The following is a 14,661-nucleotide window of genomic DNA, read 5'->3' on the forward strand; positions in this document are numbered from 1 at the left end:
CTATGTGCAATGAAAAAAGGCAAAGAACAAGTACCATGTATCGTTGCTTAATGTAGAAAATTTAAAAGTTGATTTTATAGAAGGAGAGAGTAGAACAGTGGTCACTGAATGGCAGTAGTGGAAAAGGAGGTTGGATAAAAGGCACCAAAATAAGGCTATGGAGGAGGAATATGTTCTAGTATCCTACAGCATAGTAGAGTGAATGTAGTTCACAATGATTTATGATATTTTTATGAAGCACTCCAAGAGACAAGCTTGAAGGTTCCCAACATGAAGAGATGATAAATGTTTAAGGGGTTAGAAATGCTAATTACCCTGATTTGATCATTACACATTTGATATATGTATCAAATTGTCATACTATATGTGATAAATACAATTATTTTATATAAATAAAAATAAGACTAAAAATAAATGATTCTTCAATAACTTGATAAGCATTCAATAAATATTGGTGATTCACTTTTAGACACTAACTCAATCAATTCTTTTATGGAAATATTAAATTTAATTGTGTATTAAATTTCACATTAATTTTTTTTAGTCAGCTTTTTTTGCTGCTGTGAATAAAGGACCCTACCAGCACAACTGTAGAGGAGAAAAGATTTATTTGCAGGCTCACAGTTTCAGAGGTCTTAGTCCATAGGAGGCTGGCTCCATTTCTCAGGGCTCAAGGTGAGACTGAACATCATGGCAGGAGAGGGTGGCAGAGAAAAGCAGCATACATCATGGTGATCAGGAAGCAGAGAGAGACTCCAATAGCCAGATACAAATATACATCCCAAAGCCACACCCTGAGTCCCATCTCCTCCAGCCACACCCCACCACTTCAGTTGCCACTTAGTTAATCCCTATCAGGGGATTAATTCACCAATTGGGTTAAGATTCTTACAACCCAATTATTTCTCCCCTGAACCTTCTTGCATTGTCTCATGTGTGAGTTTTTGGGGGACTCCTTACATCCAAACCATAACATAATATAAAAATTGCTTTAAATCACTATTTTAAAAAAATCTATATTTCTTAATTTTACTAAAGTTCCTGCTATACTTTCTCAATAGCAATTATTCTTTGAATTTGAAAATAATGCAAAAATCTTGGAAGAAATATTCTCTATAAAATTAATAATAGCAACCAAGCTTAATTTTGTCAAGTTCATGAAATTATTTTGTGTAGACTTTAAACCAATTTACTTTTTATCCACTTCTCCATGTGGACAATAAAAAGCTAAAGTTTATTGTCAAGGGTAAAGAAGAAAAAAAATCTAAAGAAAGAAAATAGATGTTTGCCTTAGAACAATTAGATGTTCCTATCACTTCACTAATGATATCTATTTATATTTTATTTTATTAAATATTCAGGCTTAGAGACTGCAGACATAAAGCAGCTAGTTGACTTGGTGGCCACATGTATAATATTTTAGTTAGCATGGAAAATGAAATGGAGATAAGTCTCCTGGCTTTGTTTGAAGTTTAATGCAAATGAAGTATTTCTGTTTTTATTAATACATCTTACTTTTCATATCTATTGAACAGAACTAAGGTAGTATACTATTGATTAACTCAGAGACAAATGTCTAAAAGCACTATATATTAATATGAAAAAAATTGCTATTAAGAAAGATTATTTACAGAAAAAATACACTCAATAGCATAATTGTTACCAAGGCTATTGCACTGGACATAATCAAAATGTTAATATTTTGTTGTTTCCAAACTATTTTTTGGATTTGCTTAACTTCAGAAGCCACATCCTTTTCCTGGATTTTGCTATCATAAAAAATTTTAAAAAGGTGTGCTCAAGAAAAAGACCACGTTGTTATAGTGTGGCAAATTCACCTTCTCTTCTCCATGACAACAGATAAAGAAGCTGTAACCATGGTAACAGTAATGGGCCAGAGAGATTAGGGCCAGGCTGGAGATTAGGCCTCCAAGAGCAAAGAAAAGAGGTCCTGATTGGTTCTTTATTGAGACCTTATTTGAAGACAAGTTACTGTTGAGAGCAAGCATGGAGGATTAGCACGAACAAAATTAATTCTGCTGTATAAAGTAAGAAGCCATTCCTTTGTTAAAAACGTGTCACTCCTTTTTCGTATAACGACTGTTTAGATTGAAGTAAAGAGTCCGTGATTAATTCTATTCTGAGCTTTATCTAAGCCATCTGAGTCTGGACCGGCTTCGTGAGAAGCAGCTCCCGGAAGCCTAGAGGGGACAGCAGCTATCTGTGTGCAGACTGTTCCTTGCTCTGTTCCTTGGCAGGCTCTGGGTGGGTGCAGGTGCCAGCTCATTTTTGATGATCATACCCGTGTGTGGTCTTCAGGGATTTTGAAAACTTCTCATCTTGAATGTCATCATTCGTTAGGTTTTTGAAAGTTTGTTTCTAAAGAAGTCTAGTGTAAAGATCCCATTTTCTTTAAACTGAAAAACTGTACAAGTATTCCATTTTGAGTAAATGTGCTATCTGTGATTTTAGATTGATGTGCTGATGTACTGATAAGGGGGCATTTGTTGTTTTTGGAGTAATAAATTTATAAAAATGTAAATATTTGTCTAAATGGTTGAGACTGTTTTTTACATTAAAGGATTTTGCCACCTTCACTCCCCCTAAGGTGATACTCAGACAAACCCACTGACCATATATGAGAGTGCCACACACTGGCCAATGTGAGATATTAAGGGATGCAGGTGAGCTCGGAGACAAAGTTCTAAAAACATTATATGTTAAATATATGAAAGAAAAGAAGTCTGGTGTCTGGAAAGATCATGGCTTTATAGAAAATTTAACCCAATAGAATAATTGTTACCAAAGTTCTTTAATACTGGACAAAATCAAAAAATATTATTATACTGTTGTTTTAAAGCAATCTATTCTTCGGATTGCATTCACTTTGGATACCACCTCCTTTTCCTGGTTTTTGCTATGATACAATTTCAAAGTCTTGCCACTGGGTCAGGGAGTTTTTAGGTCTCATTTTAAGGCATATTGCTTTCATCATTTGTCAGGTTGAACCTTACTTTTGAATATAGACATTCATTATTGATTGACTTTTACACATCCTCCTCTATTAGAATATTAACTATTATCTATTAAATATTTGACAAATGCTTTGGGTCAGTCTTCCCAAAGGAAAAAGCTCCTAAACTAAGACAAGAGGGAAAGGGGGAGTTAGGTGAAGAGATGAGTTTGTTAAAGCATGGGACCTGCTGGAGAGAAGGCTCTGGAAGCTGCGGCAGGTCCTGCACTGACTTCCACGGTCCCCAGTGTGGTTGTCCTTCGGTCTCCCACACTGATAACCATCTACATAACTCATAGGGTTCACACTTTGCCTTATTTTACTTCTCAACTCACCACTGGTGTTTCTGGGATCACTTCCCAAACAAAGTGTTTGTCCCTAAGTTCTTTTCTGAGGTCCAGTTCATGAGAGAAGCCAAACCAAGACAAATGGAGCAGGAGCCAGGCAGGTGAGAAAACTGAATAAGGAATTTGGAGCTTGCCATTGGGATAAAGGGAACATATGGAGGACAAATAAGTCCTGAAGAGGTGACATGACAAGGGTGTGTTTGTATAAGCGCATTCTAGATGCTGTACAGAGAAGATACTGGAGGAAGGTGAATTTAAGAAAGGCCGAGTTGCCTGGAGACAAGTGTGGGAATTCTGGCAAGAGAGCAGGGTGCCATGGATGCAGATGTGGCAGCACAGGTAGCTTTCCAAGATGTCCAGACAGGGTAATTCTAGGACGTGCTAAGTGGGGGAGAGTCAGGAATGGAGGATGCGCACTTCAGAGGATCACGTGACCACAACTAAAAGAGTGGTCCAGAGGTGCAGTAGGCTGAGCGGGGAAGGGAGAGAGCGACTTCACTCCAGGGTGCTCCTTTGAAATGTCTTTGATGTGTGGAAGTAAAGGTTGTTGTCAAGAAGCTTTATATCAGCCATATTTTTAAGAGATGCTCCACATACAGACATCAGTCTTCTCTCCTCCCATCACCATTCTGCTGGATGAGATCGATCAATTCACTGCCAATCTTCCATTTATTTTAAATACTATATTACTCCACCATAAAGAATGATAAAATTATGGCCTTTGCAGGCAAATGGATGAAATTGGAGAATATCATGCTAAGTGAGATAAGCCAGTCTCAAAAAACCAAAGGACAAATGATCTCGCTGATAAGTGGATGAGGACATATAATGGGGGGTGGGAGGGGTTAGCGTTAGGGTTAGGGTTAGGTTTAGGGTTAGGGTTAAGGAGGGTGGCAAGAATGGAGGAAGGAAGGACTAGATAGAGGGAAAAGAGGGGTGGGAGGGGTGGGGGGAAGGGAAAAAAATAACAGAATGAATCAAGCAACATTATCCTATGTAAATTAATGATTACACAAATGGTATGCCTTGACTCCATGTACAAATAGAAAAACAACATGTATCCCATTTGTTTACAATAAAAAATAAATAAATAAATAAATAAATCAATAAATAAATACTATGCTGATCAGGCAAAAAACAGGGAGACTTTGATCTACAAAGAAGTAATCAAAGAATCTATGGGGCCAGAAATTGCTTTGAAAGTTTTCAGTCATTCTTTAAAATTCCTCTTTCTTTGTATAACTCGTGAGAATTGTAAATTGAAAATGTTTCTGGAACCATTGGAAAATGAGGTCTTCCACTCTTCTCCACACAAGAAAGGATTTTCCTACTCACAGAAGTTTAGTTCACAGCAGGAATACCGACTCAGCCAGCCCCCGTGTAAAGTGGATGTAAGAATGGAGACTGATTTTGATAACGACTAGAGAAAATGGTCTGGCTACAAAAGCCAGTTTGAAGATTATATGTAGGCGAATGTGTATTTATAGTTTGGAGCTTAAAATCACCTGTGCAGAAGAACATTTGTTCTCTGGACTTGGGGAGTTGAATGAAGAAAACAGAGATATCCAGCAAAGATGAATTACAAATTCACACATGCAAATACAGATTATATTGGCATTTTCAGAATATAAATGTCTCAAATATTTGAAAGCCAGCTTTCAAATTGTGGATGATTCAGAGTGATTCCTGTGGATAGCACTTGTTAAATTCTGCTATAAATACTGTGATTCTTTATAAGAATAGTACAATTGTATATCATTAGGTCTTACAGAATGTTTTTCTGTTGTCTCCTTTATTAACAGATAGCTCATGAAAACTATTTTTTTAGTCCCATCAAATTCAAATAATATGTTAGTGATATTATTTTTATTACTGAAAGTAATATTTTAATTTTTAAATTGTTCTATTTAGTTATACATGATAGCAGAATGCATTTTGATTCATTGTACACAAATGGGATGCACCTTTACATTTCTCTGATGTATATGATGTAGTCACCTCATTCATGTAATCTTACATGTACATAGGGTAATGATGTTTGTCACATTTTACCATCTTTCCTTTCTCCCACCCTCTCCTCTCCCCTCATTTCCCTCTATACAAACCAACATTCTTCCATCCTTCACTACTGCCCCACCCACCATTATGTATCAGCATCCACCCATCAGAGAAAACTCTGGGCCTTTGGGGTTTTATTGTTTTATAATGCCAAATATTTTACTGTAGACCAAATAGTCTTTTTTTAAAAAAGTTTTTATTAAATTATTTTTTATTTTTACAGACTGCATTTTGATTCATTATACACAAATGGGGTACAACTTTTCATTTCTATGGCTGTACACAATGTAGATTCACACCATTCATGTAATCATATGTATACATAGGGTAATACTGTCTGTTTCATTATACTATCTTTCTGTCCCCTACCCCTTCCCTCCCCACTTTCCTCCACACCATCCAAAGTTCCTTCATTCTTCTCTTCCCCCCACCACCCTCCCTTGTGATATATTGTCATGCACTTATCAGAGAAAACATTCTGCCTTTGGTTTTTTGGGCTTGGCCTATTTCACTTAGCGTAATATTTTCCAACTTCATCCATTTACCAGCAAATGCCATAATTTTATTCTTCTTTATGGCCAAGTAATATTCCATTGTGTATATATATCACAGTTGCTTTATCCATTCATCACTTGAAGGGCATCTCAGTTGGTTCCACAATCTAGCTATTGTGAATTGAGCTACTATAAACATTGATGTGACTGCATCACTGTAGTATGCTGATTTTAAGTCCTTTGGGTATAAACCAAGGAGTGGGATAGCTGGGTCAAATGGTGAGTCCATTCCAAGTTTTCTGAGGATTCTCCATACTGCTTTTCAGAATGGCTGCACCAATTTACAACTCCACCAGCAATGTATGAGTGTACCTTCCCCCCCCCATCCTCTCCAACACCTAGTGTTGCTTGTGTTCTTGATAATAGCCATTCTAATTAGAGTGAGATGAAATCTTAGGGTGGCTTTAATTTGCATTTCTCTAATTACTATGGATGATGAAAACTTTTCCTTATATTTGTTGAGCACCTGTATATCTTCTGCCCAGTTCCTTAGCCCATTTATTGATTGGGTTCTTTGTATTTTTGGTGTAAAGTTTTGTAAGTTCTTTGTAAACTTTGGAGACTAGTGCTCTCTCTGAAGTGTGTGTGGAAAAGATTTTCTCCCACTCTGTAGGCTCTCTTTTCACATTATTGATTGTTTCCTTTGCTGAGAAAAAGTTTTTTAGTCTGAATCTATCCCATTTATTGATTCACGTTTTTATTTCTTGTGCTATGGGGGTCTTGTTAAGGAAGTCTGGTCCTAAGCCAATGTGATAGAGATTCAGGGCTTATTTCAATTAGCATGATGTTCTCCAGCTCCATTCATTTATCTGCAAATGCCATAATTTTATTCTTCTTTATGACTGAGTAATATTCCATTGTTTATATATACCACATCTATCCATTATCCATATCTATTGAAGGGAATCTAGGTTGATTCCACAATCTATTGTGAATTGAGCTTCTCTTAACATTGATGAGACTGGGTCACTTTAGTATGCTGATTTTAAATCCTTTGGGAATAAACCAAGGAAAGAGTGGTATAGCTGGGTCAAATGATAGGTACATTCCAAGTTTTCTAAGGAATCTCCATACTGCTTTCCAAAGTTCCTGGACCACTTTCCAATCTGACCCAGCAATATATGAGTGTGCCTTTTTCCCCACATCCTCACCAACACCTATTATTGCTTGTATTCTTGATAATAGCCATTCTAATTAGAGTGAGATGAAATCTTAGGGTAGTTTTTATTTGCATTTCTCTAATTACTAGAGATGCTTAACACTTTCATATATCTGTTGATCACTTGTATATCTTCCTCTGTGAAGTGTCTGCTCAGTTCATTAGCCCATTTATTGATTGGGTTATTTGTATTATTGATGTAAAGTTGTTTGAGTTCTTTATAAATTCTGGGGATTAGTGCTCTATCTGAAGTGCATATAGTAAAGATTTTCTCCCATTCTGTAGGCTTTCTATTCACATGAATGATTGTTTCCTTTGCTGAGAAAAAACTTTTTAGTCTGAATCCATCCCATTTATTGATTCTTGCTTTTATTTCTTGCACTTTGTGAGTCGTGTTAAGGAAGTCTGTTCCTAAGCCAACATGATGAAGATTTGGACCTACTTTTTCTTCTATTTTCAGGTTTCTGGTCTAATTCCTAGGTCCTCTGTCCATTTTGAGTTGAGTTTTGTTCAGGTGAAAGAGAGGTTTTAATTTCATTTTGTTACTTATGGATTTCAGTTTTCCCAGCACCATTTTTTGAACAGGCTATCTTTTCTCCATTGTATATTTTTGGCACATTTGTCTAGTATGAGAACTGTATTCATGTGGATTTGTCTCTGTATCTTCTGTTCTGTACCATTGCTCTACCTGTCTATTTTGGTGCCAATACCATGTTTTCATTTTTGTTTTTTGTTTTTTGGTTTTTTTGTTTGTTTGTTTGTTTGTTATTATTGCTCTATAGTACAGTTTAAGGTCTGGTATTGTGATACCTTCTGCTTCACTCTTTCTGCTAAGGATTGCTTTGGCTATTCTGGGTGTCTTATTCTTCCAAATGAATTTCATGATTGCTTTCTCTATTTCTATGAAGTATATCATTGGGATTTCAATTAGAATTGCATTGAATCTATATAGCACTTTTGGTAGTAGGGCTTTAAAGTAATATTTTAAAATAGTATAAAAATAATATTTTATTTTTCAATAACAAAATAATGTTTGTATGCATTTATGAGGTACAGTGTGATATTCTGAATATATATGCAATGTGATATAATTGGATAAAGTTATTAATGTGTATCACTTAATTCACCTATTATCATCACAGTGAAAGTTACTATTTTAAAATATATAATACATTAGTATTGATTGTATTCACTCTTCTGTTCAATAGATTTCAAAATTTATTTCTCTTGCCAAGCCAGGGACAGAAAGCAAATATGGTATGATCTCACATCTATGTGGAATCCAATAAAGTTGAGCTCCTGGAAGTACAGAGTAGAATAGGAGTTACCAGGCAGGAACGGGGAGGGAATGGGAAGGTGTTGATCACATGGAGACAAGTTGCTAATAGACTTCAACTTTTAATTTGCTGCTTTTAATTCTGGGCTACTTGGAATTGTATCAGTCTGAACAGAAAACACGGAATGGATTTAGTTTTCATGTAGCTACCTGGCTACCAGGGGCAGGTACTCACACAGGCAAGCACTTGGCTGTGTGGTGGAAGGTTGGTGTCCCTTGGATATCAACTCCCAGTTAGAGTGTTACTCCAAGTCAGCTTATGTACACCCACTTGCTCTGTGTCTTCCCTGTCAAACACCTTTGAACAATGAAAACAGTATTTTAAAGTATCAACTTGGTTACAGAATCTCCTTAAGTGTAAGAAGAGGGGGTTATAGTGTTTATCAGGAATCAGATGACTTTACTGTTGCTTAAAATGCTTCAATCACATTTTTTTTCCTAAGATATTCAAAAAACCTTTGTAAATCTCTGAGAGATTATGCCCTTTTCTTTTGCTTTCAAAAAAACTCCTAGATTAACTTTGACAAAATGGTCACTGAACATTTGATTTTATATTTAAAACATCTTAAGTTTATAGTCTGAATTATAATAACTTTGCTGTTACTTCAAATATGGATACATGAACCTGGTACAGTGGTGCACACATGTAATCTTGGTAGTCTGAGACAAGAGGATCGCAAGTTCAAGGCCAGCATCAGCAGTTTAGTGGTACCCTCAGACAGTTAGTGAAACCTTATCTGAAAAAAATATATATAGTGAAATGGCTGGGAGGGGTGGTAAAGTACTCCTGGGTTCAATGTCAATAATTAAAAACAAAAACAAAAACAAACAAAAAATATATATGCACACACACACACACACACATGCACACACATACACTCGTATGTATATGGGGGTGGATAGATAGGTAGGTGCATTTATTTATGTATTGGTTCTGACATTCATTTATTCTGCCTCCCTCCCATAAAGACTCAGAGAAACATATCAATTACCTAAAATAATTTTGCTGTAGTTTGACATCACTAATGTGCCTCTTATCCAAGATAATTTTATCATCGAAATTATTATGACATCATGAGAAACTTGATCCTTGTACACTTTTGAATTATACACACATGTTTAAAGTGAGGTCTATCTGGAACTCATGTGTTTGTTAAAATACAATTTCTCTGCCTATTTCTTGCCTAATTAGACTTTTTTTCTCTTTTGTCATGAATCCCACAAGTAATAAAAACTGGACAGATACACCATGCAACGCAACACTTTATGCTATTAGTTAGCTACCATTTGAGACCAAGGAATTCAAGTGTATCTTAATTCCATTTTTTCTTCTTTCCATCATTTCTCTGCCTTCCTTTGGGATCTGTGTGACATGGGATGGCAACTTGGCTGGACTTGTCTATAGGTCAGCTCTATCTGTCTGATTCCCACTTGTGGCACCAAGACCTCTGACAGCCCCCTCCTTTCTCCACAGCCATGCCAAGCTCCAGTGTCCTCCCATCCGCTCCCAGAGACGTGGTTCCTGTCTTGGTCTCTAGTCGCTTTGTCCGTCTCAGCTGGCGTCCACCTGCAGAAGCAAAAGGAAACATTCAGACTTTCACGGTCTTCTTCTCCAGAGAGGGTGATAACAGGTAGGTGCTACCAAGAAATCTCAGCCTCATCCACCTGGTTATTGGCAGTGGGAGGTCTTGGGCAAGAACTTTGGAGACTGTGAATTCTCTGTTCTGTCCTTCATAAATGCTAACTGGAGACGTGTGGTTTCTAAAAGCAGGATTGTTTACAGAATAAATTAAATCATTTACATACAATTTCCTTGAAAAAAGACAAGGATGTGATTTCTGATATCAAGTTTTTATTTCCTTGTTTCAAAGTGATAAACAAGATAACTAGGTGAGGCATTCACAGAACAGAGTACAAGGAGAACCCTGTGGCTAGTTTCTAACCCCAACTCTGTTGTTGATATCCTGTGATCTCAAGGAAACAATGACCTCCCTCAGTCTTATTTTACTCTTTAATGAGGGAAAAAATAATTATCCTTGCCTTGCAAGATTTTTATTAGGATAAAATTAAGAATGACCCTTATGGGTTGTAGTAGAAGTCCCTAGTATTTGGTAGGAGTCATCGTTGTAAATATTATTATTGACTAGGCAACAGTGACTGTATGGGTCTGCTTTTAAGATTGCCATCTTTTGTTTGGGGTTTTTTCCTAACATTTTCTCCTTAAGATTAATTAAGACCATGTTAAGATTTTGAAATTGGATTTTTAATCTCTGGTAGATATTAGGTGTTGGCTAGGTTTCACCTGGGGAGGAACAGAGATTCTTGCGCTTGTCCTCTAGCCTCTGAGTGTGTGAGTGCTTTAAGCACACAGCTCTCTGTAGGAATTCCTCAGGACTGAGAGGGTAGAGGATGCGGTGGGCTCGTGAGAGTCCAAGATGCAGTGTGATCAGGTGGTGCAAAGCAGCTCCACTCACTCTGGGCCTCAACTGATTTTCTTCCTAATTGATAGCAATAGTTAAAGTATATTCTTTTTGAGTTTCTATTTTCATTTGCAGTTTGACCTGACTTTAAAATGAAAAAATAAACATAGCTAATGGAGGCAGACTCATGCTAAGGTCATTTATTATTACCACGAGTCAGTCATTTGGTTTTGCTGTCTTTCTGCAACTAACTTCACATTATGATGTCTCATGGGAATTTTGGAACTTAATGTGTACAGTTGGGAAAGCTGGAGGTATAGTTCTGTCCCAATCATTTCCATGTATGCACACAGGTTTCCTGGAAGCACCTTAAATTCAACATACCCCAAACCACACTCACTGTCTCCTCTGTAAATATGTTTTCCCACTCTTCCCTTAGTTTATGCTGCTACCTTCCATCCTGTTGACCAAGCCATAAACCTAGCTGATATTTTACTCCATCCTGCCTCTCCCATCTGCCGTTCCTCATCAAGGCTGGTCAAGTCTCTCTCGGCTCAGTCCACTGTGCATCCTTTTTCCTCACTTTCTTCTTCACTTACCTGGTCTCTGGAAATAGCTTCTCGCCTTCCATTCTATCCTCCTTACTGTTGATAGTTATCTTTTTGTAAATAGAGTTAGGATCATTCGTCTGCTGCTGAAAAATGTGAATATTCTTACATTTAAACATCATGAAGTTTCTGTGTGAACACATGCATGTAAAAACTTCCAGAGTTCTTTGAATGGGAGTCTCGTCCCAATCAATGCATAGGTAGAGTGTGGTTCCTGTAACCTAAAATCGTTAAAAATATCCCCTTGAAGTCCATGTGGCTAGATTCAAAAGTGTTCCTACCACGTACCAAATGTTTGACTTCTGTGTATTACTCATGTATAAAACAGGAATAATGCCTCTCCTTTAGAGTGAATGAAACCATTTATGCTACCCCTCAGGATAGCCGGGGAAGCTAATGGAGGGAATTCAGGCAAGGCATCCAGGATGGTCACTACCCACAGGTAGAGCCAAGGGGTTGAGAATGGTGTGAACTGAGACACTGATAAAGAGGCTGAGAACAGGGCTCTGAGGCAGGAGGAGGAGGAGGAGGAATATTTTTGTGTGACTCACTTATTTTCGTAACTGATCAGTTTCCTGCTTTTTAATTTTATTCTTTCCTCTTCGTCAAAATCTTCCTTATCTTTCAAGCCCAAGCATCCATTCCCCATACCCTGCGGTCACTCACTTCCAAGGTCACACCATAGTCTTCACCTGCACTCGTGAAAACATCTGCATTATCCTCATTTCAAACAACGTCCTCTGGACTCACACTCCAGACTCTCATCTTCCATCTTCTACGTGGGTCCCTTCTCCCAGCAAACCTTTGGTTCCACAGGGACTTGTGTAACTCATTGATCCTGTGGTGTCTTCGTGTCCCTTATCCTTCCTGTTTTACTTCACTTGTTCAACAGTTAAAATTGCATGGGCAATCGCTGTAAACACAGGCTGATACACACCCAAGGTTTGGTTGCTACTCTCTTATTTCATATTACTAGTGCAGCAAAATCTAACAGAAAATGTAACTTCCCACCTATCCTGGGGTGAATCCAGTTAGAGGACCGTTATCACTGGGCCCACTCATCTCCCTGTAAGTTCCTAGCTTCTGATTTCACATTGCCTCTTGATACTAGTGACAGTGAGGCTGCAGTCCTGTCTCTCACACATCCTCCTAATGATATTTCATGCCTTTTCCTCTCTCCTCAAGTATTTAACACTTTCTCTGTTTCCTTCATTCTTGTTCAACCTTGCTTCTCATTTCCTGGAAAGTCAGAAAAGAAGTTCTGCCTGCTTCCATGTCTGACTTCTCTACCCAGATGTGTTTTTAGGCATATAATCTGTATTTCCTCAAGTTTCTATAAAAGAACTGCCCGTGCTTTTCACCAAGGCTAAGCTTTGTGAACTCACCCTTCCTTGAAACATAGATGAGCACATCTTCAGTCATTTTCCTTCCTACCTCAATTTCCCCTACTCTGGGGATAAGATCTATCAGCATAGAAGAATGCAGTTGTCTTCCATTGCTACGCATTCTCCCTTCCTCCTGCTCCTCCTTCCTCTACTACTTTGTTCACTTCTTCCTTTAATAACAGTGTTTCTCCAATTGTCTAGCCACTCCAGGCCCTCATATTCCAATCATGAGTTTGCCCCTTGTATTTCTTTGCAAGTGTTCTCTTATCCAGGTTCACCAGTGCCCTCCATGTTGCTAAGCCCAGTAGTTAGTTCCTGGCCCTCTCACATTACTTGGCTCTCAGCAAGCTTTGTCTCACTTGATCACATCCCTTTTCATAATGTTCATTTTTCATCTCGTTTCTATTACACAGCCTTTCCTGGTGCTGCTCCAGCCCCTCTGGGCATTCATTTGCAGGCTCTTACATTTAATTCCCAATTTCCTTGATCTGTGAATACTGAATCGCCTCAGGACTTGGGCCTTAGGGATGTCTTTTCATCCACTTCATAACTTCATAATCTATCCATGACTTTATATTCTGTCAATGCATTGATACAAATCTAAATTTGTATCTCTGGTTCTAACATTTTACCTGCAATACAAAATCATATATCTGATTTCTTCCTTGATGTATCAAGATGTCCCATGGTCTCTGAAATTTATGAACAAAACCAAGTACCTGTTTTCCTTCAGTTCTAACCTCTTCCCAACAAACACATACCATTCCAGAGTTCTCATCCAGCTTGAGATTTCACCATTATCATGAATCAAACCAAAATTGTTGGACGAATTCTTACCTTCTCTCTTTCTTTTGTGCACTCTATATCAAATCCATCAGTAAGTATTGTGAGTACCATCAAAATATGTCCAAAGTCCATGAAAACTTGAAACATGGTATTTTCTATAAAAAGAAATGGAAGATGGGTATAGTGGTGCACTCGCCAAATCCTGCAACTCAGGAGGCTGAGGCAGGAGGATTATGAGTCCAAAGCCAGCTTCAGCAATTTAGCAAGGCACTTAACAACTCCTCAGTGAGACCCTGTCTCTAAAAAAAAAATGAAAACACAAACAAACAAACAAACAAATATATATATATATATATGTAGTCACATAGATTTGTGTGTGTGTGTGTGTGTGTGTGTGTGTGTGTGTATTTAGTCATATATGAAAAGGGCTGGGGATATGGTTCAGTGGTTAAGTCCCTAGGGTTCAATCCCAAGTACCAAAAATAAATAAATAAACCTAGAGAAAAATGACTGTGATTTCACATTTCCAACTGAGTGATGGGCATATAAAGGTTTTTCATGTTATTTTAGTTTGGTCTTGCTTCAGTTTGCACAACAGATAAAAACTAAGGGCAGATAAGCAAATGAAAATAAAACATGAAACTAAAACATGAAAATAAAACATACACTGAGTCCTATGACTTCTTACCCCTTCTCCTTAAGGTACAGCTCTATCTCATCAGAAATATTGCAGGAACCTTCCAAGTCTGGCCCTGCCACAGGAGTTGAGTTGACCTTTCAAAACACAAGTGTCATTTCTCTGATTCAGAGGCCTGGAATGACTCCCTGTCTCATTCAGAAAATTAACAGAAACCTTCCTTCCTGGTGCCTCGTCCAAGCTCTGCCCTCAGCACAGGCTACTCTGCCTGTTCTCCTCTTTGCCCTCTCCTCTCCTGCTCACTGGCTTCCTTCACTTTGCTCTCTATATCAAGAGGTGCTTCCCATCATTCATCTGT

General features: G+C 37.8%; 1 protein-coding gene across 1 annotated transcript in view; it reads left to right on the plus strand.

The window, feature by feature from the left end:
• The window catches only part of Dcc (DCC netrin 1 receptor), a 1,110,494-nt gene that overhangs the window by 742,907 nt on the left and 352,926 nt on the right, over positions 1–14,661 (plus strand). Inside the window, exon 8 of the mRNA XM_047526548.1 lies at positions 9,942–10,098. Coding sequence (XP_047382504.1) covers positions 9,942–10,098 — 157 coding nt within the window. The remainder of the gene's footprint in view (positions 1–9,941; positions 10,099–14,661) is intronic.

Source organism: Sciurus carolinensis, chromosome 15 (genome assembly GCF_902686445.1).
Source record: "Sciurus carolinensis chromosome 15, mSciCar1.2, whole genome shotgun sequence".
NCBI lineage: Eukaryota > Metazoa > Chordata > Mammalia > Rodentia > Sciuridae > Sciurus > Sciurus carolinensis.